The sequence below is a fragment of the Gambusia affinis genome, linkage group LG13 (genome assembly GCF_019740435.1).
Source record: "Gambusia affinis linkage group LG13, SWU_Gaff_1.0, whole genome shotgun sequence".
NCBI classification, from domain to species: domain Eukaryota; kingdom Metazoa; phylum Chordata; class Actinopteri; order Cyprinodontiformes; family Poeciliidae; genus Gambusia; species Gambusia affinis.
In genome coordinates, this window is record NC_057880.1 from 13,624,229 (window position 1) to 13,651,517 (window position 27,289).

General features: G+C 39.6%; 3 protein-coding genes across 11 annotated transcripts in view; 2 read left to right on the top strand and 1 right to left on the bottom strand.

Moving 5' to 3' along the window:
* Positions 1-2,525: 2,525 nt before the first annotated feature.
* On the top strand, positions 2,526-9,390 carry LOC122843034 (centrosomal protein of 55 kDa-like). 5 transcript variants are annotated; one of them, XM_044137462.1, is made up of 10 exons: positions 2,526-2,613; positions 6,384-6,545; positions 6,670-6,753; positions 7,137-7,196; positions 7,348-7,498; positions 7,738-7,861; positions 7,950-8,139; positions 8,301-8,375; positions 8,587-8,709; positions 8,975-9,390. In XM_044137462.1, exons 2-10 carry the CDS (start codon positions 6,393-6,395, stop codon positions 9,164-9,166), a joined length of 1,152 nt encoding a protein of 383 aa, XP_043993397.1. In that variant the 5' UTR covers positions 2,526-2,613; positions 6,384-6,392; the 3' UTR covers positions 9,167-9,390. The 5 variants fall into 5 exon arrangements, with proteins under 5 accessions (XP_043993397.1, XP_043993399.1, XP_043993400.1 ...); XM_044137464.1 differs by lacking the exon at positions 2,526-2,613 and adding an exon at positions 4,081-4,352 and having other exon boundaries at positions 7,741-7,861; XM_044137459.1 differs by lacking the exon at positions 2,526-2,613 and adding an exon at positions 4,083-4,352.
* A 2,180-nt stretch (positions 9,391-11,570) lies between these two features.
* On the top strand, positions 11,571-19,706 carry LOC122843037 (leucine-rich glioma-inactivated protein 1-like). The gene is made up of 8 exons (XM_044137471.1): positions 11,571-12,448; positions 12,629-12,700; positions 13,189-13,260; positions 13,349-13,420; positions 15,665-15,736; positions 16,117-16,286; positions 16,368-16,532; positions 16,615-19,706. The coding sequence occupies exons 1-8, from the start codon at positions 12,252-12,254 to the stop codon at positions 17,430-17,432; spliced, it is 1,638 nt and encodes a 545-aa protein (XP_043993406.1). The 5' UTR covers positions 11,571-12,251; the 3' UTR covers positions 17,433-19,706.
* Positions 19,707-19,881: 175 nt separating this feature from the next.
* Positions 19,882-27,289, bottom strand: part of mark1 (MAP/microtubule affinity-regulating kinase 1) — a 36,670-nt gene continuing 29,262 nt past the window's right edge. The window contains exons 12-20 of one of the 5 annotated variants that reach the window (XM_044137467.1): positions 27,047-27,251; positions 26,186-26,367; positions 24,086-24,177; positions 23,787-23,927; positions 23,448-23,699; positions 22,276-22,302; positions 21,573-21,617; positions 20,377-20,752; positions 19,882-20,114 (exon numbers count right to left, since the gene is read on the bottom strand). In XM_044137467.1, the coding sequence (XP_043993402.1) occupies positions 20,407-20,752; positions 21,573-21,617; positions 22,276-22,302; positions 23,448-23,699; positions 23,787-23,927; positions 24,086-24,177; positions 26,186-26,367; positions 27,047-27,251 (1,290 nt within the window). In that variant the 3' untranslated portion in view covers positions 19,882-20,114; positions 20,377-20,406. Of the gene's footprint in view, positions 20,753-21,572; positions 21,618-22,275; positions 22,303-23,447; positions 23,700-23,786; positions 23,928-24,085; positions 24,178-26,185; positions 26,368-27,046; positions 27,252-27,289 lie in introns of all 5 variants that reach the window. The other 4 variants (XM_044137466.1, XM_044137469.1, XM_044137468.1 and 1 more) reach the window with 4 other exon arrangements.

Here is a 27,289-nt window from a genome sequence, read left to right on the forward strand (position 1 = left end):
ATCTATCTATCTATCTATCTATCTATCTATCTATCTATCTATCTATCTATCTATCTATCTATAGATGTACATATATATATATACATATATTTATTTATTATTTCTTTGTTTTCTTAATTAGCTAAGTGGGAGGAGACATTAGAGAAGGAAAAGTGGAAATATATATATCTATATATATGTATCCATCTCTCTCTATATATATAGATACATATCTATATATATATAGATATGTATCTATATATATATATATATATATATATATAGAGAGAGAGAGAGAGAGAGAGAGAGATATCTAGATATAGATATCTCTCTCTAGCCACAGCAGTGTCTATATATATATATATAGCTATCTATACCTTTATATATAGATAGAGTTATATATATAGATAAATATATATAATCTCTTGTTATCTTGTATCAAAAAAGTAGCCGTTCGTGTTACTCTGGACCTGTGAAGCAGTTCCCAGTCTCTAAAAGGTTGGTGACCCCTGATCTAAGGAATCTGGGTGAATGGGAAAGACAACGGTATACTTTAAACTTCTACTTTAATAGTTCTGTCTTTTCCACTTTTCCTTCTCTAATGTCTCCTCCCACTTAGTTAATTAAGAAAACAAAGAAATAATAAATATATGGTAAACTGCTCTAATATTCCCTAAGTAAGCATGCTCTGATCTGCATCCAGAAGAGCTTTATTGTCTGTTGGCTTTGTCTGCAAAGAAAATATCATAAAGCATAACTTATTTTAAATACTTTATGTGAATAGCTGCACATTCAATATGCATGTCTTAAAAGTCTTAACTATGACGTGTAAAGCATTGAGGAAACAATGATAATTTCCCTTCTGCTGCCACTAGCCCTCAAACATCCTGGTACCAGCAACCCGCCAAGTTCCCCTCTCTGCTGCCGCTATCTACAAAGCGTTATGGTACCAGCAACCCGCCAAGTTCCCCTCTCTGCTGTCGCTATCCACAAAGGGTTATGGTACCAGCTACCACCCAAGTTCCCTTCTCTGCTGCCGCTGTCCCCAAAGCATTATGGTACTAGCAACCCCCCAAGTTCCCTTCTCTGCTGTCGCTATTCCCAGAGCGTTATGGTACCAGCAACCCCCCAAGTTCCCCTCTCTGCTGTCGCTATTCCCAGAGCGTTATGGTACCAGCAACCCGCCAAGTTCCCCTCTCTGCTGCCGCTATCCCTGAAGTAATACGGTACCAGCGACCCCCCAAGTTACCTTCTCTGCTGTCGCTATCCCCAAAGCGTTATGGTACCAGTGACCCCCCATGTTCCCTTCTCTGCTGCCGCTGTTCCCAAAGCATTATGGTACTAGCGACCCCCCAAGTTCCCCTCTCTGCTGTCGCTATCGCCAAAGTTCCTTTTCAGTAATTAAAAAATCCAGGGTGGCACCCAGTACCTCAGCGTTCCAGATTCATACATGTGTATAAAAACACGCCCAACTCTCTGGAATATGTTTGGTTTGGGCGTTTCTTCCTCCTGGGTTTCATCTATTTGTGGTTCATCCTTGGTTTTTTCCACCCTGGATTTTATTCTGTCCATCTTAATTTTAAGAGCCACAATTTCCTTATTCAGTTCCACATTCTCCCCTTCAAGCCACAGCAGTTTTTTGGACTTTTCCTTTAAAGATTCTTCCGCATCTTTTTCCAGTGTGACCTGCGTCTGTTCTAGTTTTAAATTTAATCGTTGCATGTTGCAGTAATCACATCGCAGTTTTTTAATTGTTGTCCTCGCGTCCTCCAAGTCCAAATTAATTTTACTAATTTGATTTTTAAAGTACTCATTTGAATTTCTGAGTATGTTATTTTGTACCTGCCAGTTTGTTGGGTCGTCATCTGTGCTGTTCAGTTCCTCCAGTTTCCTCTTCAGATTCTCCACTGTTTTCTGAAGCTGCTCATTTTCCCAGTTCAGCTTCACCTGGTTCTTCTGGAGAATCTCTAATTTGTTTAACAGGGAATCTTTCTCTGCCATCGTTTCTTTCAGGTTCAAACCTTAAACTGCAAATGAATTTCCCTGTGGAATCTGGTAATACAAAGACAGTCACCAGTGATGTCACAGGAGGGATGCATGACATCACAGTTTGACATCAAACCCACAAGAAGTCTGTTGGTTGTGGAGGGAGAGGGGATGTTTTTTTAAAAACTTTATTCAGACACACTGTATAACGACAGAGAGAAACATTTGTTCTGCCTCAAGAAAAAGCAAATACAGATAAACATGTTCAAGAAAAAGAAAAAGCTAAGGGGCTTCGGTTTCCAACTGTACATTCAAAGCAGTACAGATTTCAATTGTTTCAATATCTATTTTTTGTCTTTGATAGTCAGGATATAAAACTTAACTTCATGATAAAATGCAGCAAGGCACAATGAATATGATATTTAGCTAGTGATAATAAAGGATTTATGAGAAACTCTTAATTGTTGAGCTTTTAGTGAGGCTAAGTAAGAATCTTCCCATAACACCATAAATTGTGCTTCTATGTTGTTGTGGATAAAGTCACATGTATCGCTAACTAAGGCTAGGTGCCTGACTACAAATATGGTAATAGGCAGTCAGAAAGGTTCGGCTGAGGAGCCCGAGTGTGAATAAAACACCAAGAGACAGGTAGTAAGTTTAAGTTATTGTATTCAAACTTATATTTTTACATATATTTAGGGAGGTATTAAATAATAATAATAATAAAAGTGCCAAAGTGTGGCACTTTGGCACTTTTATTATTTCCAAACCAACGCCGCGTCCGTTGGTTTGGACGCGGCGTTCTGGTGCTAAAAAATAGCATCGATGCTAAAGAGAGCTCCAATGTAATCAATAGCATGTGAAGAGTAACAAGCATGTTGACGAACCTGGACTTGTACCATTCAGTATGTTAAAATACTGAATGGTACATTAGCATTTGGCTAAAATTAGCCAAATGCTAATGTAAGACTAAATGCTGTCAGTAGCATGTGGGGTATCATTAAAATGTTGTCTTAGATTGACTTCCTACATTCAGTGTCGCAGGCCCCAATAACCACAGGCATATCGAGGTGAACGGAAATGATGTATTTTTATATTTTTGTATCATTTTAATGGCATCTACAAGAATGACTGGTGGCAAGGACTCTCAGGCTTTCTAAAATAACTTTACATCAAATGGCATTAAAGAGTGACTTTGACTAAATTGCTTTACAAATACGATCTGAAATGGCTGTAATTGAATTTGAACATATCTGTACCATTTGATTGTATTGGATAAATTTGATTACATATTTCTAAGAGTAGACATATGAAATCACTTTCTTGTGAAGTGCTTTAAGATAATAGTTGCTGTGACTTGGCACAACAATACCTACATAAATATCTGAATTAAACTGAACTGAATTGTAATTCTGAGCCAGTATTAATTTCTATGGGTTAATAGCAAGTGTAGGAGCAATAACTCCTTCAATAGTTTTGTCAAGAAGGGGTGTTAAACACAAAATGACAGTATGAATTGTGGCAACTAAGAAAGAACATGACATTTTTGGCAGCAATAGTTCAAACACAGTGCCACAGCAAAACAAAGAAACATACCAGGCCATCATAAAATTCATGGTGACTGCAAATAACTGAAATTCAGTGTTTAATATAAGTGAACAATATTGGTCTTTATGTTCTCCAGCAGTGAAACCATTACAGAAATAGCCCAGGATAACCTACCACTCTGAAGTTTAATTCAGATCCAAAAGTCTGTTCTTAAAGGTATGTAAGAAGTCTACTTTTAAGGACACAAACAGGAAGCTGGTTCCCCTGGAGAGCAGTCTGATGGCCAAAAGCTTTGCCTGCGCCAATCTACTTTTAAATACTATAGGGAAAACCAGAAAACCTACAGGTCTCTGTTAAAAATTGGTGGTATTAGATCTTCAGTGGAAGATGAAGCTTAATTATTCATTAATTCGTTTTCTTTAAAAAATAAAATAAAATAAAATAACATTAGATTTATATTTGAGGAAGACATTTAATGCGATTTTCTGTTTTTCAGCTTATAGTCATAGACTTGAAAAAATAGATACGGTTATGCAGTCACTGGGTTTAATTCAATAGAGGCAACAGCGCCCCTTGGAGTCTCAATATCCGAGAATAGCATAACCTAAGGATTTCAAACCTTCCCAAGTATTTTTTTCCTCTTTTGTCTTTGGCTTATCTTTCTAATATAATTAACTGCAACGGAACTTTGAATTTGTACCAAAACGTTGCTGGAGTGAAATAATTGTTTTCTTTTTCCAAACGGAAGCTTTCGCGCCTAACGCTTGCAGTGAGTTTAGTTTAAAGAAGGATAACTCAGAAGAATAAGGCCTCATTTTGATATCAACCAACGTTTTCAGGTAAAAATTAAATAACTAATTTCAATGGGTTTCGTTTGAAACAGTGTTAAAAACCTTTAAATTTCCAGAAAAGCCCCGGTAGCGTTAGCTTAATTTATTCAGCCAGCTAAATCTAATATGCACAATAAGACTGACTGACGAACCGAGGAATTGCATATATTTTTTACAAGATCAAGACAGACAGAAAAGAAGCACTTATCAGATCTGAAGATGATCTTCTTTGGGTAAATAAATGTCTCATTATGCTCGAAAGTCAGCCGCTAGCTTGTTTAACTTGCTGAGGTTAGTTAAAAACAAGTTTGTCTATGGGTCACTTACCTCTATGTTCAGATTTGTAAAAATGAGGCTTTAAAAACTATCGTTTTAGCTAATCTATCTTCTAGAAATGTGCTTTCTTATAGCACTCATAGCCCAAGTTAACCATTGATAATTTCAGATGAAATCAGGTGTCATGTTTTTTTCTAGAAATATTATCAGTGTTGATTTTTTGTCTTTATAAGACAAAGTTTCACTAACTCGTGGTAAAACATTCATTTCCTGGTATGCATTGCCGAGTTACTGGTACCAAAAGGTTAAAGGTTGGTTTCAAAACCTCTTAAACTTTCCGTTTCTGTTCCTGTGATTTAAATTATTTTGGATGACAAAGCTTTGCAAATATATGTTACGTATGTATGCTATTCTGAGAAATAAGCATATATATATATATATATATATATATATATATATATATATATATATATATATATATATATATATATATATATATATATATATATATATTACCTGTAGTAATCAACTATTATATTATTTAATCAGCAGTAGAGATAAATGTTGACTTTTTTGTTTTAAATGAAAACAGTAACATAATTTTAAACATTTCTGTGTTTGTCTTAGTCTACTATGATGAACATGATGATATTAGGGCCATTATATGTAAAAAAGAAACAACAACAAAAAAAACCCTAATTGGGCACCAAGGAAGAAATATCCTCCAAAAATATCAGAATTATTTTTTAGATTAATTTTACATTTCATTGACAAATAACGTGGATGCTGTGTTGTTGAAAAGTGTTAAATCTGCAAGCTAAAGATGAAAATTTTCCATTATTAGATGCACGTGTTTATCATATGAAAACTAAGGTATTTACTAAGCTTATAAAATCAGCTATTTTCAACAGACAGTGAAAGAAATCTTTGAAGGTTTTAGTGGTAAATTTAGGAAATGCACTTCTGGATATTTTCCAAAATGTGAGGGGACCTGCCAGGTTGTGCAGATGCATATCCCCTACATTTAGCTCCGGAATCATAGTTGGTGTCTGGCAGTTTTTTGTCCCAATAATCTAAGCAAACTTCTGAACTTTTTCTGATAACTTTAAGATGTTTTTATGACATTTCTGACTTTACAATATGAGAGAGTAATTTAGTTTTAATGTTGTAAATTAATGCCTTTAGGTATGGAGAATTAAATTTTTTTTCAAGCCATTTTACAGCATCAAAAAATACCCTAATGTCTTTCTGTAAATATGTGAAATTAATGTCAAAACGTCAGAGATTTTTTTTAGCATAAATGTACTCATCTGTGGCTTTTCTTAGTCTTTTGTTTCTTTTGTCCAAAATGGCCCTGACAGGATATTTTTTCATTTTTTAAGATCTACTGCTGGAGTCTCATACTCCTGCCTACCTTACCCACTGCTAATTAAATGATCTAAATAGAGAATTAAGAAAACAAGAGTAAAGGTAATGCAAAAAAATCGCGAAGTAATGAATTACACTTTTAAACTACTGTAGAAGACACCAATAAGACCAAGATACCAGGCTCGGCTTTCGTCAAATGCCTTTTCAGCATCCAAAAGCAACTGGTGGCTTTACCTCGGGTTTCTAGATAAAACGTAATATTGCAAAAGGTGCTTTAAAATACAACAGCTTTATGCTAGTACTACTACGATGTGGGTGTTTTTGTGTTTTTATATTTACAAAACACAGCATCTTCCAGTCTCGTAATGTTCTACTGGCTCTAATTCTTCTTATCAGGTGATAAAAATGACAGCCTATAGAAGTAACGCCTCACGCAAGAAAAAGCTCAGCTTAGAGCTTGTAAGGATCATCAGCAGCTTAAAGAAGGAGAATATCCAGCTGAAGAAGACTCTAGCTGAGGTGTCCCATCATCACGCCGAACACAATAAGCTTGTGGAGGTAAGCACAGCGAAGTTAATTATGTTTTAGCTATAATTGGAAAGAACTTCTGAGAGTTTGGTTATATTGTCTATTTATGTTAATGTTTTTCTTGGTTCTGGAAACCACTTTTTTCTGCTTACAGAAACTCCTCGCTCTTGAGACTCTGTGGCTCGAGAGTCGTCAGCAGCTTCCACCAAAAGGTGAACAAACAACTTTGTCCACAGAGGTAGGGGTTGCAGTTGCTCATATTTTTTTTAAATTGATGTGAGCATGATAAAAATTGAGTCGACACCAACTAATTGTTGTGATGTCATAGAAAGAGGAGGAGAAATGTTTCACAGTGTTGTGAAATATTTGACGTATAAGCACAACTGTTAAACTTGTCTTTTTCTAAGAGAGTTCTTGTCTTACCTGATTTAAACCACTAGATGGCAGCAGTTTTTCTTTCTCTCTTCATTTTTGATTAATCAGGCCTTATGTTCATTTCTATGAATTTTTACTAGCCATCTTGCGCATGGCTCGTTTTTCACTGTTGTCATTAAAATTATGTTGATTTTAATGGTTGATTTTGTAATGTGCAACGCTCTTATGTTTTTTCTTGTCTTGTAGGATTCCCCATCACTCTCCAATGATGAAGTTGTCTCACATCTTCAGCATAAGCTCAACGATGCAAGTGTTGTGAAAATTACTTTAGTTATTCGTGTAGCAAAGCATGACTGGGTCAGATTCATACATGTCGCTAAGTATTTGCACTTCACATTCCTCTCCTCGTCCAGCCGCCTCTTTGTGTTCTTCTTATACATTTATCCGATCCTTCAAGGCTTTGGAAAAGAACAAGCAGTGGCTGGAATATGACCAGCAGAGAGAGGCCTATGTTAGGGCAATTCTGGACAAAATGTTATGGCTGGAGAAGCATCTGAATGAAACCAATCAGGCCCACTCAAAGCAGCACAATGAGGAGCATTCAGATGGTGAGTCAAAGGGACAGTGGGCAGCAAGTATTCACCGCTAATACAACAGAGGGCAGCCTACTGTCACAACTAGGGGTTTTTAAGACATCTAGATTGTTTTGTAGTATCCCATGGTGACCGTGATTATTACCATCTGCAGCATTGTTTTTCAAGATGACATAGTTTAATAGTGTGTAGTAAACATGTTTAACAAGTTCCATTACTTTTCTTTCTGTTGCCTTGTAATCCTTTCAATACAGTAGAGCCACAAAGAGAGATTAAAGAACTCTTTGAAAGCCTCTTGAAACAGACTGATGTCTGGCTGGATATGCTTAAAAATCAAGTCGAAGTGACTCATCAGGAGCTGATCATTGCTGAAAAAAGGTAAAGGACAAAATAAGACACTTTCAGCCCTGTCCTAAACAGGGAAGATTTTAAATGGTTGTAAGCTACATAAGAACTTCATGTCTAGGTTCAGAGCAAGAGAGGGAGAGTTGGAGGCTCTCATCCACCAACTGAAGAGTGAAACAATAAGCAAAGGAAGCCCACAAGAAGGATGTCATAACTCTGAGGAGGAAGAGCAACAGCTGAGGGAGGAGACCCAAGAACTCCAAGCCAGGCTGAAGGAGGAGAAACGAAGGTCTACAAATTTTGAGCTGCAGGTAAATACTCGTGACATGTCAACTTATAATACAGTCCGGTTCTTAAAACTGCAGTACAATGTTAGTAACTTGTTTGCAAAACCATAACAAAAATTCTTTCCATTCATGTCAGAAAATGAAGACTCTAGACTAGAAAACAAAAATGTCTGCTTGTTTCTCAGGCAAGCCTCTATCAGAGATACATGTTAAACTATCACCATGCAGACCAGGAAAAGATTGCAGACCTGGAAAGACAGGTAGGTCAGAAACAGACATGTTCTACTTGTCTCAGTTCTGATTTCTTTTACCCACAAAGCATCTGGATTCTCCTAATCCACATAGCAACAGATTAATATTTAGTCCTTCCTTTCATGAGGTTTTGTTTATAAAAAGAACTTTGAAATGTTCTCCCAATACCGTTACACTTTTACAAGTTTCGCTGCACTGGCAAATCTTTTTAAATTCTAGCTCAAGATTTCTTCACAAGACCTTGAGGATGCAAAGCGGGACTCTTCATATTTAAAGAAGCAAATGCTCAGAATTCTGAAGAAGCTACATAGAGCAGAAGGCCTTTCCCCAGATCAGTCAAAGGTTGGCATGAATACAGCAAAGAACTCAGATTTTAGTTCTTCTCTGTGATAAAACTTAAAGCTGAATTAAGATGCTTTGCTTCTTGGGTCAAGATTAATTTAACGCGCTGTACGCTTCTGCTTTTATTACCATACACATCCTTTCGCATCTTACTGTGAAATCTGTGCAGCTTTAAGTGTCATAGGATAAGAATTATAGATTCGTCGAGAAATCGGGTTGAACCTGACACTTGATCTGAACTGACGTTTGGCTCTGTTTGTGTCAGAGAGACCAGGAGGACCTGGGCTCATGTGAAGAGGCGATGCCACCCTCCTCGTCCCCCAGAGACAGCCTGGCGTCCTCTTCTCACACCAGCGTGCTGAATGAAAGCGTCCTGGAGTGTCCCACCTGCCAGAACGAGTACCCAGCCAGCGAATACAGAGAGCTGCTGAAGCACCTGGAAATCTGTCTCGAATGAATCTGCCCATGAAAGTTCAGTTCTGTTTCTTTGTTTAGAAGTCCCGGCACAAGTTCAATGCTTGTTAATAAACTGCAATTTTGCTATATGTTATTTTTAGAACCTCGGTTCTGAAATGATTTTAAATTTAATTGATTTTTTTTGTTTTAAGCATTGTTTTCATTAAGATAAATTTACCTGAAGATTTGTTCTGTTTCTTTGTGAAATAAATTGATATAAAATGACTGATTTAACCTTTAATAATTGATTAGGCATGAAGCTGAGCTCCCTGTGTTCCCCAGAGGTGAAGTGCCTTGTGAAATCTATGTGTATAATTAATCATTCAAAAATCTAAAATACACTCCAAAGGGAGGAAGTATGTTGAAATAGCTGGGAATGAATTTACATAAGTCACAGGACACTTGCCCCAAATTCCACTGAAAAAGTATGACTATACACACTGTGAATGATGACATTTATGGAACTCCATCACCAACCAGCACAACAATGACATCCAGTGTTCTTCATGTAGTGCAGCAAAACTAAAAGTGAGAAAAACACTCTGATTGCTCGGCTTCCCCAATCCGAGTTCACATTTTTCCTCTGAGAAGAAGAGACTTCATTCTTCCTGGCACAATACACTTGCATACCACTAAATATGACATCCAGACCACTGCCCCCCCCTTCCAAATACCCTGCTTTCATTTATACAGGCAGAACTGTGTTATGATGGTAAACTGGCACTGGGCACCTAATGGTGTAATCACATCAGGGACAGGGAGACAGGAGATGGAGAACAGAGTGTATTTATTTAGAGACCTTTTAAAAAGCTTCTTCCCAGACGGATCTTTTGCGCATACAGTGGGTAAACATATTAATCCTACAACTCTAATGGGACCTGAAGAATTATGTGGTGACGACTCCCAGAAGTCTTCTAGGCATGCGTTTCTGGCAAGGAGGAAGAGGCCTTGTCAATGTGATGTTCTGCAGGCAAACGCAGTGGAACCCAAGCTGTGATGCATTTCAGCTGTTTGAATGACTAGAGCTTACAGCTAATAATAACCGAGGATCCAGTTTATCAAAAGATATGAATAAATCCAATAAAGAATCTGTTTTCAACACAGAATGTCAACCGGCAGAAGGATGGTTCCATGGGCTCTACCATTTGCATTGATTATTTTAATTACAGCATGGAGGGAATCCGCCTGCAACTTTGCTAAGGTGTTAAGGAATTCAAGCTTTCTTTTCCAGCAGCCTTGATGCTCTTTATTGTAGGCACTGATGTATCTCATCTCCCTCCCAACATTACCTCAGAGGTATTGATAGTCTTGCTGTGTTGCCAGGTGTCAGGCCCTGATGGAAAAAAAGAAGTCAGTTTGTCAGCAGAGGAAGCACAAGATGCGCAAGAGTTTCCCAGTAGACGGTGGCGTTGACCCTGGACTCGATTTAGCACTGTGACCCATCAACATCAGATCTCTTAGCTCCCATATTCAGCTCTGTTACCTTTTCACTGCAACTGAAACATTTTGGCTTCTGTGTTCCTACTCTGTTCCTCCAGACTCTGGGATCTTTATTTCTTTAATCTGAAAAGAGGACTTTGAACCACTGATCAACAGCACAGCTCTCTTTTGTCTTAGCTTAGGTACAAGTTTTCTAAAATGCCTGGTTCTGAAGTGGATAACCCAAAGAGTGATGATGTTGTGGATCATGTCCTAAATTCTTCTGCGTGTGATGGCTCCAAAAAAAAAAAAAAAAAAACGAAAAAAAATTTCAACAGGGTTTTCTATACGATCCTATAATCCTGTTTGTCCCTCTTGCTTGTGCACATGTCTCTACCACACTTTTTCCTTCCACACAACTTTCCATAAGTAGGCTCGGTTACAGCACTCTGTAAACTGCCATCTTACCAATGACCGTTTCTGGTTCCAATGACTGTTTGCTGGGCAGCTGCACATATTTGTATTAAAATATATTTTATTCATTTTGTATTGCATTCTAATTGTCAGATAAACTTTTTTTCCTTGAAGGTCATAATAATCTAAATGAACAGTAATAGATGCTTGAAATATCACTTAGTGTGTAATGAATCAATATGAGTTTGACTTTTCATACTCAGTCAGTAACTTTTCTGATGATGTTCTAATTTACAGAAATTAAACTTTAGATTAAAAGGGGCTGAGGGGCATTTCTGTGAGCAGAACAGATGTCTGAAGGACTTCCCTTCCCGCAGCACCCCTTTCAGCACTGGTCTCAAACATTATGAGCATCTTCCTGTCACCATGGCAACCGGGAGGAAGCCAGGAAATGCGTCAAATTAACACTTATCTGTCTAAAACCAAGTGTTTAAATGTAACTAAGGCTAATGGGTTTGTAATAAGACAGTATATTGCAGGTGAATTTCCATCAGTCGGCAAGAATCAATTTTAACCCGGTTTTCCAAGCCGCTTCCCGCATGGACAGCTTAGGTAGCGTCTGCACCATACAGGCAGCAATCCGCTGGTTCGTGTTGGAGTTTAATTTATAGTGATTGTCTGTACTATACATATGTTGATAGAGGAGAAAAAAATAAAGCTGGATCCGCCTGCCTGCCCATTGGGCGGAATCCTCCAGGCGCTTGACATCGAGCGCGTAGCGTTGGCTGAAACCATAGGCGTGGTTTTTGGATAGAGATGCTCCGTCTGCTCCCGCTGGGATCCCCACCTGCCCTCACACCGCGTCTGTCACAGCGCCAGCTGGCGTTCTCCTCTGCTCCACACACACCACACCACACTTCTGATTAGTTCTCATCTGTGCCACAGAAGATACACGCTCGTGTTTTTTTTTTTGTTTTTTGTTTTTTTGTTTTGTTTTGTTTTTTTGTTTTTTTCGTTGTGTAATTGCAGATCAGAGGGGGAAGACTCCGGGTTCGATCACCCTCCACTCCCCGGATCTGCGGCGAAGAAGGCGCGCAGCCCCGTCGGCGGAGACAACAGGAGCGGACAGCGCGTCGCTCGGCCTCCTGGCAGCAACAGCAGCAGCAGCAGCGAGGGAAGGAAGCACGGCAGAGACCCTGGTTCATGTGTAGGGCTGCTCGACGCGCAAGTCGTGCCCGCAGCGGTTCCCAAGAATGGAAAATACATGCAGAATACCCAGGAGGTGGCTCTGGCTCGGTTTACTCGTGGTGGCTTCTGTTGTACCTTCAGTGGAGAGCAAGAGAGCCAGGCAGCAGCGCTGTCCCATGTCATGCACATGCACCAAAGATAACGCGTTGTGCGAAAGCGCAGTGTCGATTCCTCGCAGCTTTCCCCCCGATGTCACATCTCTGTGAGTCCTTTTTAACTAGCATATTGCTTTGTTTCTAACATGTGCGATCAGTGGCTTTTCTGCAGCAGCAACAGCACAAAAATGCATTAACCAAGGCACAGACTGCAATAACTGTTTTATGACAAGTCTGCTGTAGACCTGAACAGTGTGTTTCCTTTTTGTCGCATTTTACTCCCACAGATCATTCGTCAAGTCGGAATTCACCGAAATCGCCAAGGAGAGCTTCATCCACATCCCTGCCCTCCATCTCCTGTGAGAAATCTCTTTTGAGCTTTTTTATTATTATTATTTTTGTTGTTGTATGCTGTCATTTTCCCGTGAGCTTGATCAACGCCATGTTTAATTTTCCAAGACATTTTCTTTCGCAACACTTTAGACTGACTGGAAATATGAGCACAGAAAGATTCCCTAGTGATGTTTTCTTCCTTTTTTTTATCCTGACAGGTTTGATCACTGCTCTCTTCATGCAGCCAAGTTTTACCACATACATATGTGTGCATACATGCCATGTGGCACAGATGTATTTCAGGGAATTTCCTTCTTGATCTGAGTCATACTTTGGCTCTGACTGAGTCACTAAAAAACAACTGTGTAAGACTGCCTGCAGGAATCCTCGAAATGTTTTACTTTGTATTGTGAGATGCTTTAGGGAAACATAGTGAGCAGAGATTTTCTCAATATTTTTTGCCAGTGCGTGACTCTAAACAGCCAAATACTAAACACTGCATCTCTCTGCACAGCCTGTTCACAGCAAACAACCTGGAATCTATAAACGAGGACGCTTTCCTTGGACTTCCTCATCTGGAATATCTGTGCGTTAATGCTAAAAATCGTATGACTGATATTCCTTCCACTTCTACAGTGTGTCTTCTTTGCTAATGCACATCCTGTTTTTTTCAGATTCATAGAAAACAACCAAATCCAGTCGATATCGCCGTACGCTTTCCGAGGTCTGAAAACCCTGGTGCACCTGTAAGTACTTTTTCTTTTTGCAAAGGACGTAAAAACAAGAGATAAAAACGCTGACAAAGGTTACTGCACAGCTTGTATTGCCACAGAGACCTTTCTCTGAACAATGTGCAGCTGGTGAAATGATTAGAAAGCAAAAACATAACATCCTTCTTACGCAACTCCTCAACGTGTTTGCATTATTCACACAGTGGTTCGCAAAACTGTTCATATCTACCTTGTTACATTTTCACTAACTTGTCACATTAGAAATGCTAACTTCACTGTATTGCTTGGGGATTTTGTGTGATAGACCATCATAAAACAGAGCATAGCTGAAGTGGAAGGAAAATTAGACATGTTTTTTAAAATTTATTTATAAACTAAAGGTCTAAAAAGTCTAGTATGAATTTGTAGTCACCATCCAATTAATTACCTGTGTCCTTAATAGTAAACAGTCCATCTGTGTGTAAGTCAATCCAGTAGTTGAGTCTGTGAGACCCACGGTAAGTGGAGAAAAATAAGTTTAATGATGTCAGGTACTTGGGTAAGGATCACAGGCCTAAACATGCAACCAGAGCTACCAGGAAATGCCTTAAATCAGAGGATATTTGTGTGTTAGAATAGTCTAGATCCAAATCTAACTGAAAGTTTTATTCTTGAAATAAAGTCATGGCAATTTTTACCACATAAGGAATATGGAAGACTAGCAGTCAGCAAAGCCCCTAACACACCATCACCATGGTGAACTATGGTGATGGCAACATCATGATATGGGTATGTTTTTCTTCAGCAGGGACAAGGAAGCTTGTTAGAGTTCATAATGAGATGTATTGAGCTAAATACAGAGCAATTCTGGAAGAAAATCTGGAAGCTGCGAAGGATATGAGACTGGGACTGAGGTTCAGGACAATGTTCCTAAACATACAGCAAAAGCTAAAATGGAATGATTTAGATCAAAGCATGCTTATGTGAGATAGAATGGTCTCCCCCAAATCCTCCTGAACATTGGTGGCAGAATTTGAAAAGCAATGTTTACAGATGCTCTCCATCCAATCTGATTGGTCTGAGCCATTTTCAGATTTTCAAATACAAACAAGTACAAATACCCAGCACATTTGTTTGTAGTGAAAACTGTGAGTTATTTTTCTTCATATGTACAATTATGCCATATCTTGTGCTAGGTTATCCCATAAAAAAATCCCTAATAAAATGTACTGAAGCTTGTTGTGACAGCCATTGCAGATTTCTGTTGCTGTGGCCCACTTGTTTGAAGGTCTGACATGTTTTTTTTCCTGCAGAGATGATATTCTGTTTGCCTCTGTATAAGGATTTCAGCTATTATTGCCTTTCCATTGTCTCAGAACAGTATGCCCATTCTCCTCTGACTTCTAAAAAACATTAAAGCCAACACACACTGGCTTTAATGTGTGTGTTAAAAAAAAGAGAGCTGGTTGCATGTAAAATTTAGCAGATCAGCAGTTTCTGAAAAACTCAGACCAAACCATCAACATGGAGGCGATCAGCTTGTGGCTCTGCATAGGTGTAAAAATGACCTTGATAGGCTTCAGGTCAGCTGCATTGTTGGACCTTGTGTCTCTCATCTTCCTATCTTCAATGCTCCATAGATTATGTGGTTCTGGTTGGGTCAGATTACTGGTAAATGAAGCAAAGCAATACTCTGGTCATTGAACCAGCTTTTGGTACCTTTAGCATTGTGGGCAGACGGCAAGTCCTGCTGGGAAATAAAAATCAGCATGCCCACACAGCTTGTCACCAGACTGAAGCATGAAATGCTCTAGAATTTTCTGGTAGTTGCGTTGACTGTGGAGTTCAGAAAACACAGTGGACCAACACCAACATGGCACCCCAAACCCAAACCATCACTTACTGTGAAAAAAAACAAAAACAAACATTGGGCTGAAAGCAAGAGAGTCCTCTCTTCTCCGGACCCTGAGGTCTTAGGGGTTGTTTTTTTCTCAATAGCCAAACATAACACAAAAAGGCAAGGGAACATTGCTTCCCTTCATTATCCACAAAATAATTTAGTCCTCTTTAAATAAAACTGAAAAACACTATTTTCAAATGGTGGTTCTTACAAAACAAGAAAAACACACACAAAAAAGGATGAAATCAATTTCAGACAGAAAGGGTAATGCTCTCAGAGGCATGATTTGTAGAAGGAAATGACTCAATCCCATGGAAAAAAGATTATTAACATTAAGCTTTACATTAAAGTTGCAGTAAATATGCTCTTTTTTCTACCAGGAGCCTGGCCTACAACAATCTGGAGACTCTCCCCAAAGATTTGTTCAAAGGTCTCGAGGCTTTGACAAAAGTGTAAGTATTATTCTTTGTTAAGACAGAAACTAATAAGATTATACACTTGATACAATCTCTAATGTTGTACAATGAATGATGAGCTGTCCGTACAACTTTCTATTTTTAGAAATATGTATCATTTATTGCTCCTCCTTCACCGAGGTTTGACAAACGCGTAGGCAGCTTTTAGAGCCATTAAAATTGCATGCGCTAGAGGAAGAGAGAGAAAGGAGGGAGAGGGGCTGCAGCTGAAGATGTTCGTCTTCCTCGATGTCGATGAAACCTCAAATTGAGGACGTCAGAGAAAGCCACCATCTGGAGCTTCAGAGTGTTAAGCTCACTGTAGAACAGGAGGAGTGATTCTCTCAGATATTCACACAATGGTTTTCTCCCCTTAGAGACTTGCGTGGGAATCATTTCTTGTGTGACTGTAAGCTGAAGTGGTTAGTGGAGTGGATATACGGCACCAATGCCACCGTGGACCAGATTTTCTGCAAGGGCCCGGCCTCACAGCTGGACAAGAGAATCAATGACCTGTCGCCGCAGTCCTTTGACTGCATCACCACAGGTGGAGCATTGACTCCTCACATTTATCCTTCTTTGCAGATTTTTCTTTAATTGTAAAGCTGTTTTTCTGTTTCCCTCACAGAGTTTGCTCCATACCAGTCCCTGAAATTTGAATCCATATCAGTGGAAGCGTTTTCTTTCCGGAACGACCAGTATGTCGTCTTTGCCCAGCCATTTATCGGGAAGTGTGGCTTTCTTGAATGGGATCACGTCGAGATGAACTTCAGAAACTTTGATGATATTGACAGTATGTAAAGTCAATCACCTGCTTAAGTCTCAAACTAAAATTAGCATTAAAACAGGAACCAATGGGTTGCATGTTTTTCCAGGTACATCCACAGTGATCTGCAAACCTCTCGTCATTGACAACCAGCTGTTCATCATCGTGGCTCAGCTGTTTGGAGGCTCCCACATCTACAAGCGGGACACCTCTGCCAACAAATTCATCAAGCTTCAAGGCATTGACGTCCTGAAAATCCGCAAGCCAAATGACGTTGAGACGTTCCGAATCGATGGAGAGTCCTTCTTCGTCATAGCTGACAGCTCCAAGGCTGGCTCTACCACCATCTACAAGTGGAACGGCAATGGCTTCTACTCCCATCAGTCCCTCCACCCGTGGTACCGCGACACTGACGTAGAGTACCTAGAGATCTCCTCCAAACCTCACCTGATCCTGTCCAGCAGCTCCCAGAGGCCTGTCATCTACCAGTGGAACAAAGCCACCAAGCATTTCGACAGACGAACCGACATCCCGGAGATGGAGGATGTTTATGCCGTCAAGCACTTTCAGGTCAAGTCTGATCTCTACATTTGCCTGACGCGCTTCATTGGTGACTCCAAGGTGATGCGCTGGGATGGCGCCCTCTTCAAAGAATTACAGACCATGCCCTCCCGAGGCTCCATGGTGTTCCAGCCTTTCACTGTGGGCAGCTGGCAGTATGCCATTCTGGGTAGCGACTACTCTTTTACCCAGGTGTACCGCTGGGATGCCAAGAAGGGCGAGTTTGTTCGCTTCCAGGAGCTGAACATTCAGGCGCCAAGGGCATTTTATCCAGTTTCCATTGACAACCGTCAGTTTCTGTTGGCCTCCAGTTTCAAAGGGAAAACTCAGATATACGAGCATTTAGTCATTGATCTGAGTAATTGATTGTTTTTTTTTATTATTATTGAATGGTTAGTTATTTTTGTGATCTTTTTTGTGTACATACAGAAGTCTGTAATAGGAGATTGAGAGCTAAGCAACTCAGAAATTTATGGTCCTAACTTTAGAAATTTATATTCACTCATTTTTAAAAATCAATCACAATTTCTGCATGACAAGTTTATAGATAACAAATACGTTTCTCAAGCCACATATCTGATTGAGAGGCATGTATCCTAGGTTAGGTTTAGATTCAATATTTTCTCAAAACATAAATGCATAAAGGGCCAGAAGCTGGCCATCAACCCAACCCAACAAATCTAAAACTGGCCTTAAAAGGTTTACGCCAATTTGTGATCAAGCTTTTACAATATTTAACAGTTTATACAGTTATTCTCTAATATTACATAATGATTTACAAAAGACAAAATCTACTTTTTAAACTATTAACATGTTTTAACTGAACAAATCTGCCGAATCGCAATGTTTACATTTTTCTGTCTTTCCATTTGTACACTGCAAAGATTTGTAAAAGATGCTTTTGTAAGTGTAGAGATGGTCCAGGGCAGACAGGGTTGTATTTGTTAAAAGACAATAGGATTGTGTTATGCAAAAAATTTTAAGAGAAATAGAAACATTTCCTAAGTGTTCGATACCATTTTACCATATTCCTAAAGTTTAGATCCAAAAGTTTACTTTGAATTTGTGGCAGATATCTCTGCAGTGTCTTCGAGTATAGAGCTGACAAAAAACATAAACTGTAGGGAAGGATGGATGGATCAACTTGGATGGAGAAACTAGAGAATAGATAGGTTTAGGGATAATTCAGTAGTAGGCAAATGGTTATGCAGGCATATTGATAGAAGGATTAAACTAATGCACAGGTGATGCCGTTTATGGATAATGAAAAATAGTGTAAATAATGTACCAAAAGATGGATGGACAGAATGGAGTATGGACAAATGAGCAGATGCACAAAAAGTGGATTCATGAATGATGAGCAAAAAATGATTGAAGTATAGACATAACGAGGAATATCTGGATGAACAAACAGATGAATGGATGAACAATCATAAGCAAATGGACAGACTGATGAATGTACTAATTGGATGGACAGAGAAGCTGAAAGACAGATGGACATTGAACCAGTTATACTGGGAAGAATTTGGATAAGACACATCTTTCAAGGCTCAGCTTTGATTTTCTGTTCCCTTCCAGACTGGGAACACACCTGAATCTTATTCCAGGCTGAGTAGAGACTCTGCATACAGATATATTGTGAGTCCACCTGTACATCCTTGCAACTTCCGTTTTTATTGTTAATGGTTTGTAAAGTGTTTTAAAGTATTGAGCAGTTTTTCATAACTGGCAACTACAAACTATTTTTGAGCTCCTTCAAAAGGTACTGAAATGAAAAAGAGACTGTTCATATTCTTTAACTATTACGTGCGCAAAATTCATCATTTGTGTCATGACTAAGATTAACCTTATGTTATTTGGAGTCAATAAAAGAGTTAATGAATCTGAGAGCTTCCCGCATATTAACTTCAGTGTTACATTGTGAATAGAGAGGGAAGAGGACGTCTGTGTCAACCTTTCAGAATGTGTCGTGCAGTTGTGAAAAAAATGAGAAAGTAAATAAATACAAACAAATAAAATTCTTTTAATCTTCTCCAACAAAGTGCACGCCTCAAATCTACAAAGCAGCACATTACAATGTAATGAAATAAATACAACTGAATAAAAAAAAAAAAAGTAAGGAGATACACAAGTGCCTGCACAATCACACATTTGCAGTGAGTTTAAATCTGGCTCTTTAGAAAGGCTCCACAGCCAAGCTTCACTCGTCCGGATCCTCGTGCGTCGCCAATCCTTTGGATAGAGGCGTCCAACATGTCGCGTCCTAAAGCAAACCAGTTTAAACCGTGCATCTTCCTTGTAGACTACCAAACTAACATGAAGGAAACAGGTGTGCACTCTCATGTTCATACACTTCACCCTGGAATACTTGTGCAACTGCAGCAGGGCCCCTACTGCAAGGAGAAAAATTAAAGTGAACATGTTTTCAGCCTCAACTGAACTTACAACTCAAGTTTGTGTGGTGCAACTTAGTGTTTTTTTTTTTTGTTTGTTTTTTTCTCCATAGGCAAACATAACACAAAAAGGCAAGGGAACGTTGCATCCCTTCATTATCCACAAAATAATTTAGTCCTCTTTAAATAAAACTGAAAAACACTATTTTCAAATGGTGGTTCTTACAAAACAAGAAAAACAAACAAACAAACAAAAAGAAAAAGAGGATAAAATCAATTTCAGACAGAAAGGGTAATGCTCTAAGAGACATGATTTGCAGAAGGAAATAACTCAATCCCATGGAAAAAAAGACAGTATTAACAATTAAAATTCTGTACAGAACTAAAAATTAATATACAGTACAGTACCTGCAGATGTTATGCATACAGTACAATTCTTTTTTTTTTTTTTCTTTTTTACATAGTTTTAGTACGAGCTCCAGCCTGATCTATATACTGCCTTAACATAGGTGGAAAAGCGGTTAGCTTTAGCTTACAGTAATTTTAATGGTTATTCAGCAAGGAGAGCAGATCTCAAAGTATTTCGAACAGACTGAAAACTTATTGCCGAATGGTCATCTTCAGTTGCATACTGCATGTGTTACATAACTGCGTCCTTTAACGTGGAGCAGCAGGCAGATCGGGAGACGGCGTCGATGGGGAGAGAAGAGAAAAAAAAAAGGCTAGGTTAGTTGGTTTTTGCTATCTGTCCGAGTCACCCTACCCTGTACAGTACATTCGTGGGCCAGTGCTGCACGTTAGCCAGCGGGATCCATCTTGATTCTGCACGGTGGTGTTGTGCTGGGGCTTCAGTGCTGATTTTGTCCTGTGAGTCAACACTAATCCAGTGATGGGATGAGAGTGTAACCAGAGCTCACCCGAAGGCCCGGGCGGTGTTCCATCTGCCGTCACAGTTTGAGCTCGTTGGCAATTTTGCAGGCGATGTTCTTAAAGGCGATGGACGTGCCCGATATCCTCTTGAAGCGTACGCCGTTGAGCGAAAGGCGGGGCAGCTTGCACACCTCCATCTCCCACTGGACTAGATTGTCCTGGCGCGCGTCGCCGTGAACGCAGAACAGCAGGAAGCGCTCGCGCTGCTCATAGTCGCAGCTGTTGGCGTCCAGGACCTTACGGATCTCCCGCATCATGTCCGCGGGGTCCATGGAGGAAGTGGTCTTCATGCTCCAGGTGAAACGCAGCGAGCGGGGCTTGGAGTCCCGACCGGCGTCATCCTTGGTGTCGCCAGACGCACTCCTGGAACAGCATTAGAAGGGCAGGAAAAAAAAAAAATACTCTTAATGAGGTCAAATGCAGGCTCTCTGTGAAATGGTTTTATTGGTTATAGAGATAAGGTTTTATCCATTTAAAATAAAATGTCCACTGAGACTGTATTTGGTGTCCATGTGGATAAAATCTTTTCTTTGTCACTCAGACAAAGATTGTCCTGGTGCGTGCAGTAGAAGGCAATAAAAGGCAATTTGTGATGCTTGATTCATCAATGTAGCTGCATTTTGAACATTTGAAGCTCTTTTAATTTGTTTTCGGTTCTTCCAACTTGCAGAAGAAAATTACACAGGTAGTCATCTCCCTCTTCCACCAGCCACTAGTGGTGAATGCTAAGCTAGATGTTAGCCAAGTGATTAGCTTGTCAGGTTTTGTGAACCACCAGCATTGTCAGTCAACAGGAAAGCCCAAATAAGAAACACTTTGAGTGCAGCCATCTCCTCAGGAAGGAAAGCAGGTACTCTGGCTGTAAAAATACTTTTATACAAGTTATTTCTTATTCTCAAAATGAAATTTGTATAGGTAAACATAAATATAAGAATTCAATCAGAGTTTATTACAGAAAATATGTGACTGAAATGATGAAAATTACTCCTACAAAAATTACATTAATGCAGCAGGAATAATGTTGATGACTCTACTTTGAGTACAACAACTTCACCTGGTAATAATAGCACATTTAGCAATATTTCAACACACTGTTGAAATCTGACACTAAAAACAGCGATGAATTTGAACAATCATGATACAAAACAATTTAGATTATTGACCTTTTGAGTTAAAGTCTCACCTTGGTGTTTCAGTCCTGGCACTGGCCTCGCCCTCACTGGGCACCCTGAAATAAACCCACAATTCACTCATTACATCTGAGCTAATGTCGATATCAACCCCCACATCCCCCAAACTCACCCACCAACCCACCAACCAACTGCCAAAACCAGCTCAATCATGACTGAACACAGACGAGGGTGTCGGGCATCATGCCAGGAAAGAATCCACACTCCTGGGTGTCAGAGCTCAGCACACAATGAGATGACCTTTCATCAGTAAAGCCGACATAAACCATATGCATCATCCCATCTGTCGTAACACACCTTTCCTTAATCTCCACTGACGTGTAAAGAGAGGAAAAGTGCTTATGTGTGTACACAGCTCGATTTCTGTTCATTTAATCGTCTGTCTCACGCTCTGCATGGAGGCAGGGGGAGAGTAAGGAGAGGACAGCTCGCAACTACAGCCGTACACATAAAGTGGCTTTAGTAGAGAAAGCTGGATAGCCGTGAAGTCTGGTCGTTAAGGCGGAGGACAAAGGGGGAAGAGATACACGGCATAACAAGGGTGTCGGTAGGCGAGGATGTGGTGGGCAAGTACATAAAGACGTTAAACACACGGGTCATCGTGGGCAGAGAGGGTTTGTTTTGTTTTTTTGAGTTATTGTTTTAGATGGGAGGAGGAGGAGGGGGACGTGTGCAGCAAGCGTTATGTTGTCCTACCTCCGGGTCGACCTGAAAGACATAGCTCTATGCGGGGAGAAAAGGAGAGAAAGCTGTAAGCTATGAGCAAGGGGCAGCTTGAAAGTGACACTCGCATGAAGAGTCTCAGGATGCTGGTACTGACAGAAAGCTGGCAGAAGGTACCCGATGATACTTTTAAAAAAATTATTAAAAAGATGCACCAATTAAAAACATTTTGGACTATTTCATATCTTTCGTTGTAAACCAAAGAATTTTATTTTAGTCCATTCTGATTTCTGTTTACGGACAGTAATTTATGAAAAAATAACAGCATATTTGTCTAGCCTTTTCTGCAGTAAGCAGTCATTAAATAAAACTATTGTAAATAAAAATGTACAATACTTTAAAAACAAGAAAAAAAATGAGAGAATTTAGTATCTTTTTTTCATAATCACCAAGGTTGGAAAAGCTTTTCCAACTCTGAACTTTTGACAAGGTATTCAACAATTCCAAATTTAGCAATGACTACACATTATATCCCAAATGTGTCACTATTGCAATCTCAATAATGCAAACAGCTGGTTGGATTGCAATAAATATTAGCTAAATAAGTACCATGTTCGTATATTTGTGATGTTTGTTGTTTCACAAAGTGTTTTTCTTTTTCTTTTTTTTTTTTACCAAAATGGTCAAATGCAACTGTTTAATAAAAGCATGTTGTTGCTACTCACTAACTGGGGTCCAGGTTTGAGATGAATAAAATGCAAAATTGAGCAAATTTGTTTAGCCTGTATGGTATTTGTTTTAAGTCTCTCTCTCTTGCTGTCCACATGAACTACACAGAAAATACTGTTGTCTTTTTAAATAGCTTATTGGCTATGATTCATTTCAACACCTCCCAGACATTGAAAACCTTATTTTAACTTCTTTATTAGCAAAACTTCCACAAGGAGGTGTTTTTTTTTTGTTTTGTTTTTTTATCAGAGTAAACATGGTAGCACTTGAGGTGCGTTAACTGATTAGAAAACGATAAATATTTCAGTTTCCAGCAAGCCTGACATCTGTCAAGGTCTTTTAAACTAAAGCTCTGAGACTAAGGGAAGTTATCAAATGATTTCTTGGTGCATCTTTATTCAGCTAAAACACTTTTTGCCAAAACTGTAAAACTGTTCGAGCCAAAAAATGCATATTAGTTGATAGACCTCACTGACCTGCGGACAAACTTTGATGTGATCTTGCTGATAATTCCTGTGGACGTCCCCCTGCGCTGCTGCGCCAGAGCCCCCGTGTCGTGGGACAGCGTGGGCGAGGCGGGGGGGCCATTGTACGTAGCACTGCGGCGGTCTCTGAGCTGAGCTCCGTGAAAGGTGCTACGGCTGGTTGTGCCGCGGGGGAAGCGGTTCTTCTCAGGGGTGCTAATACTGTGCACAGATGGAGAATTGGACGGATCCCGTGGAGAGGAGCTGCAACATAAGCAGGCATTAATAATTGACAACTATCTCAGGTCTTGCATCAGCCTGTGGCAGTGCAGATGTTCGGCTGCTGCTCACCTCGCTTTCAGCTCCGTGTCGTCGTCGATGGGGGGCAGCGTGCTTTTTGAAGGATGGCCCGACGCTGACATGGACTTAGTGTGACGGGGTCGTGTAGAGCTCAGTGCAGTGGAGGGCGTGCTGCCTGACACCTCTGTTAAACTGAAGGTCGAGGGCACAGAGTGTTATTATGTGAGGACTAAATTGTCCATTATTAAAATAAAGAGAGTCACAAAGTATGTTGAATAAGCTAGAAAAGAAGAAATAAATAAATAAATAAATAGACTGAGACGGATAAAATAATCCTGGGGTTGTCTAACCTGCTGTCTTTGCCATTGGGAATAGCTGGATAGCGATCAGTGGAGGTTCGTTCACACACATATGTGTTCCTGCGGGTCATTGAACCATTGGTCTGTTGGTGGGCAGAAACACAAAGAATGATTCCATGATTATCAGTATATTTACTTTTACACAAGTTACCCATCAGCCTGTTAATATGTACAAAATCAAGAAGACAACATTCCTTCTGAAAAAAGAAAACAATAACAGATTTATTTTTTTTTCTCATGAGAATCACTGTGTATTTAAATATTATATAAACATCTATATACCCCCCAGTGAGGAGTGGTGGGGCTGAGTTACCATTAGTACAATGTACATTTAAGGACATCCTCAAGTCTCAGGAATACATCCTCACACATTATGTGATATTCTTCATACAGAAACTATTGGTTTATCAATAACTTGCTAAATTTACAGTATTGAATCATTAAATCAGTGTCAACAGTTAACCCTGAGTCAGAGTCAAAACTGTGAAAATGATCAAACTAATGTATGAACAAACAACCAAGAAACCACAGAAGAGAGTCAACTAATAATACCAGACAGTTGAGCCCTTCCTGCTGGTAAAGGATGAAATAATCACAGCTACTAACAATTATTCTAAAAACCCAAAAGACTTAACCAACTTCTGTTGGAATCACAATGCCAAACAACCCCTAGATTTATCTAAAATCAGGCACTCAGTAAAAGCTTACAAATATGAACGTTCAAAGATCTAAATCAGCAAACAGGACTTCAGTTCCTCCCTGTATAAAAACACATCAGAATGGATATCTGACCCAGAAAACACCATATCATCCAAACATTGACATTATAACACCAGCAGAAACTCAAAACAGGTAACAACCATTAAATATCATCAATACAAACAATTAAAAAATAAAAAATCTTAACAACATTTATCCAGAGCAGCATTAGCATTATGCTAACCAGAGCATCAAATAAACCCCTGCAGCTTTCATAACTGATCATCAGGAATAACTAATGATCAGAGCTGACAAACAAAGCATACAACACAAAAAGAACAGCTCAGCATGATAAAACAGAAGCTGTAGCTTACTGGCCATCTGTAAATCCTTTGCATTGCCATTGTGGAGAATTTGGTCCTCCCCCTACTAGCCTTTATCAACTTTATCACCATGGCGACCCAACGGTTTCCAGGGAAATTCTAATTAAGTGATGCTGACTGGCCAAATGTTTATTGTTTTTTCTTAGCAACCACACACAATTGGCTATTTAGCTTAGACGAAAACTAAAGAAGAAGAATCAAGAATATGTTGGGGGAAATTCACTGTTGAATTGTAGTCAACTGATGGAAATGTTTTGTATCTAATTCAGATCATATTTAGGCACACACTATTAAGAAAAACAGGTTAATATAATATTTTAATAATATTTCTAAGTCATTTTTAGATTTTTTTTTTCCCCTCTCCACATTAGGGGGGATAATACCAGGCGCTTCCTATGGGACAGCCGCCACTTGTGAAAATGTGAAATGTAAATAATGACACTTCTGCATCATTTTTATCAACATTAAAAAGGGCCGATTAGTATCAGACCAGCACAACTCACAAATCACAAACAGAACATCTGTGACAACATGAAGTAAACTAATAAAAAATATTTAAACCCATAAATCTTGCCCTAATCTAAAAACAAATGGTTAAAAAAAGGGTGTTACTTTTAACTAGACTGATCAATGTTATTGTGGCAACCAAAAATCGTACAGTAAAATAGGGCTCAACAGTATGTGGTAAATATGTTGTAATTACAATATCAGTGGATGCAAAAATAAAATTGCAAATATTTAGGATGTAATAATTATTCAATAATAGGGTAGGGTTAGGTCAGGGTGTCCTGAATTCACATTTTGCATCCCAGTGTAATATTTAGCCTATTGGACGGAGCTTCACTCAGTAGTTGCTCATATATGACAGACTAGAGCTCAAGATGCTACGGGTTATACAATGCTGGGCTTTAACATTGTGAGAAATGTCATCACTTCTACCTTGACAAATAATATTGGCTTCACATCTTGCAGCCCTATACAAAAACTATTTTCCTGCAGTCTTCCTCACCCCCACAGCAGTCGAAGTTTTCTTCCTCTCCTGCACCCCCAACGGCGAAGCAGGAACGTCTCCTTTTGAAGTGCTGAGCTCGAGCCGGCGAGCTCCGTCCCACTCTTCCCTGTGGTCACTTTCCACGCTCAGGGCCTGATTACGTTTGGAGTATGACACTGCCGGTGGAACCGACGGACCCACTGGAAGAAACACGCACACATTATGTTTTTAGCATGATCCATATAAAAGTGCTACGACATCTAATATTTTGGAGGGGATAAAAAAAAAATCAACAGCAGACAAGGACAAAGTCTTTACCACAACAGCATTAAGCAAAGCCACTCAAAGCCAGGATTTACACTAGATTGCAGTTTACAGGTATGGTACAAGACAACACCATGTCAATTTTTTTTAACATGTACAGCTATAGAAGCCAAAGTGAGCAAGTATGAAGCAGAGCTGCTGTCCCTCCTCATGCTTTGAGGTTCTTTTCCAAAAACAGCTGCGGAAAAGCAGCCTGCCACAAGATGGCGCCACAAACAATGGCTCCACATGAGCCATAGGAGGAAACAGTCTGGCCGAGAGGTATTCAAGCTGGGTCACTGATTTAAGCATCGAGTACACCGATTAGAAAATGCTTACAACCAATCTGTTGAGATTTCTGTCTTTTTATTATCTGAGTTCGATATTTAAATCTTAAGAAATTATTGTACTTTGAAATCTTAAGTGCGCTACTATGCCCTCTTCTGTCCATCTCAAAGTCGCACATTCTGACACTTCATCTCGCCATCAGTGACTCAGGGTAACACAACACACAACCTCCTACACAACACGCAGTCCGCAGCACTCTCAGAGCCGGGATGTAAGAGGTTACTTTACTTGGCTTCTCTACGACACCACCACCACCACCACCACCATCATCATCCCCACCATGATCACTGAAGCGGCGCTGCTTCTGATTGGCCGATATGCTGCGCGTGACCTTGGGATGGGCAGGGGAAATGCTGACGCTGTTGTTAATGTCGCTGGTCGGCCGCTGACGCTGGCCCAGGATACTGTTGGTTAGCGGCTCGTTGCCCTCAAACTGCAATATGACAGAAGAGCATTGAGGGTTTTTGGTCA

Bases quoted from the DNA above. Each gene is read 5' to 3' on its own strand.
- LOC122843034 (XM_044137462.1), top strand. From the start codon at position 6,393: ATGACAGCCTATAGAAGTAACGCCTCACGCAAGAAAAAGCTCAGCTTA. The intron at 6,754-7,136 runs GTAGGGGTTGCA...CTTGTCTTGTAG, and splicing joins AAACAACTTTGTCCACAGAG to GATTCCCCATCACTCTCCAA. The intron at 7,862-7,949 runs GTAAAGGACAAA...CTTCATGTCTAG, and splicing joins CTGATCATTGCTGAAAAAAG to GTTCAGAGCAAGAGAGGGAG.
- LOC122843037 (XM_044137471.1), top strand. From the start codon at position 12,252: ATGGAAAATACATGCAGAATACCCAGGAGGTGGCTCTGGCTCGGTTTA. The intron at 12,449-12,628 runs GTGAGTCCTTTT...TTACTCCCACAG, and splicing joins CCCCCCGATGTCACATCTCT to ATCATTCGTCAAGTCGGAAT. The intron at 16,287-16,367 runs GTGGAGCATTGA...TTTCCCTCACAG, and splicing joins CTTTGACTGCATCACCACAG to AGTTTGCTCCATACCAGTCC.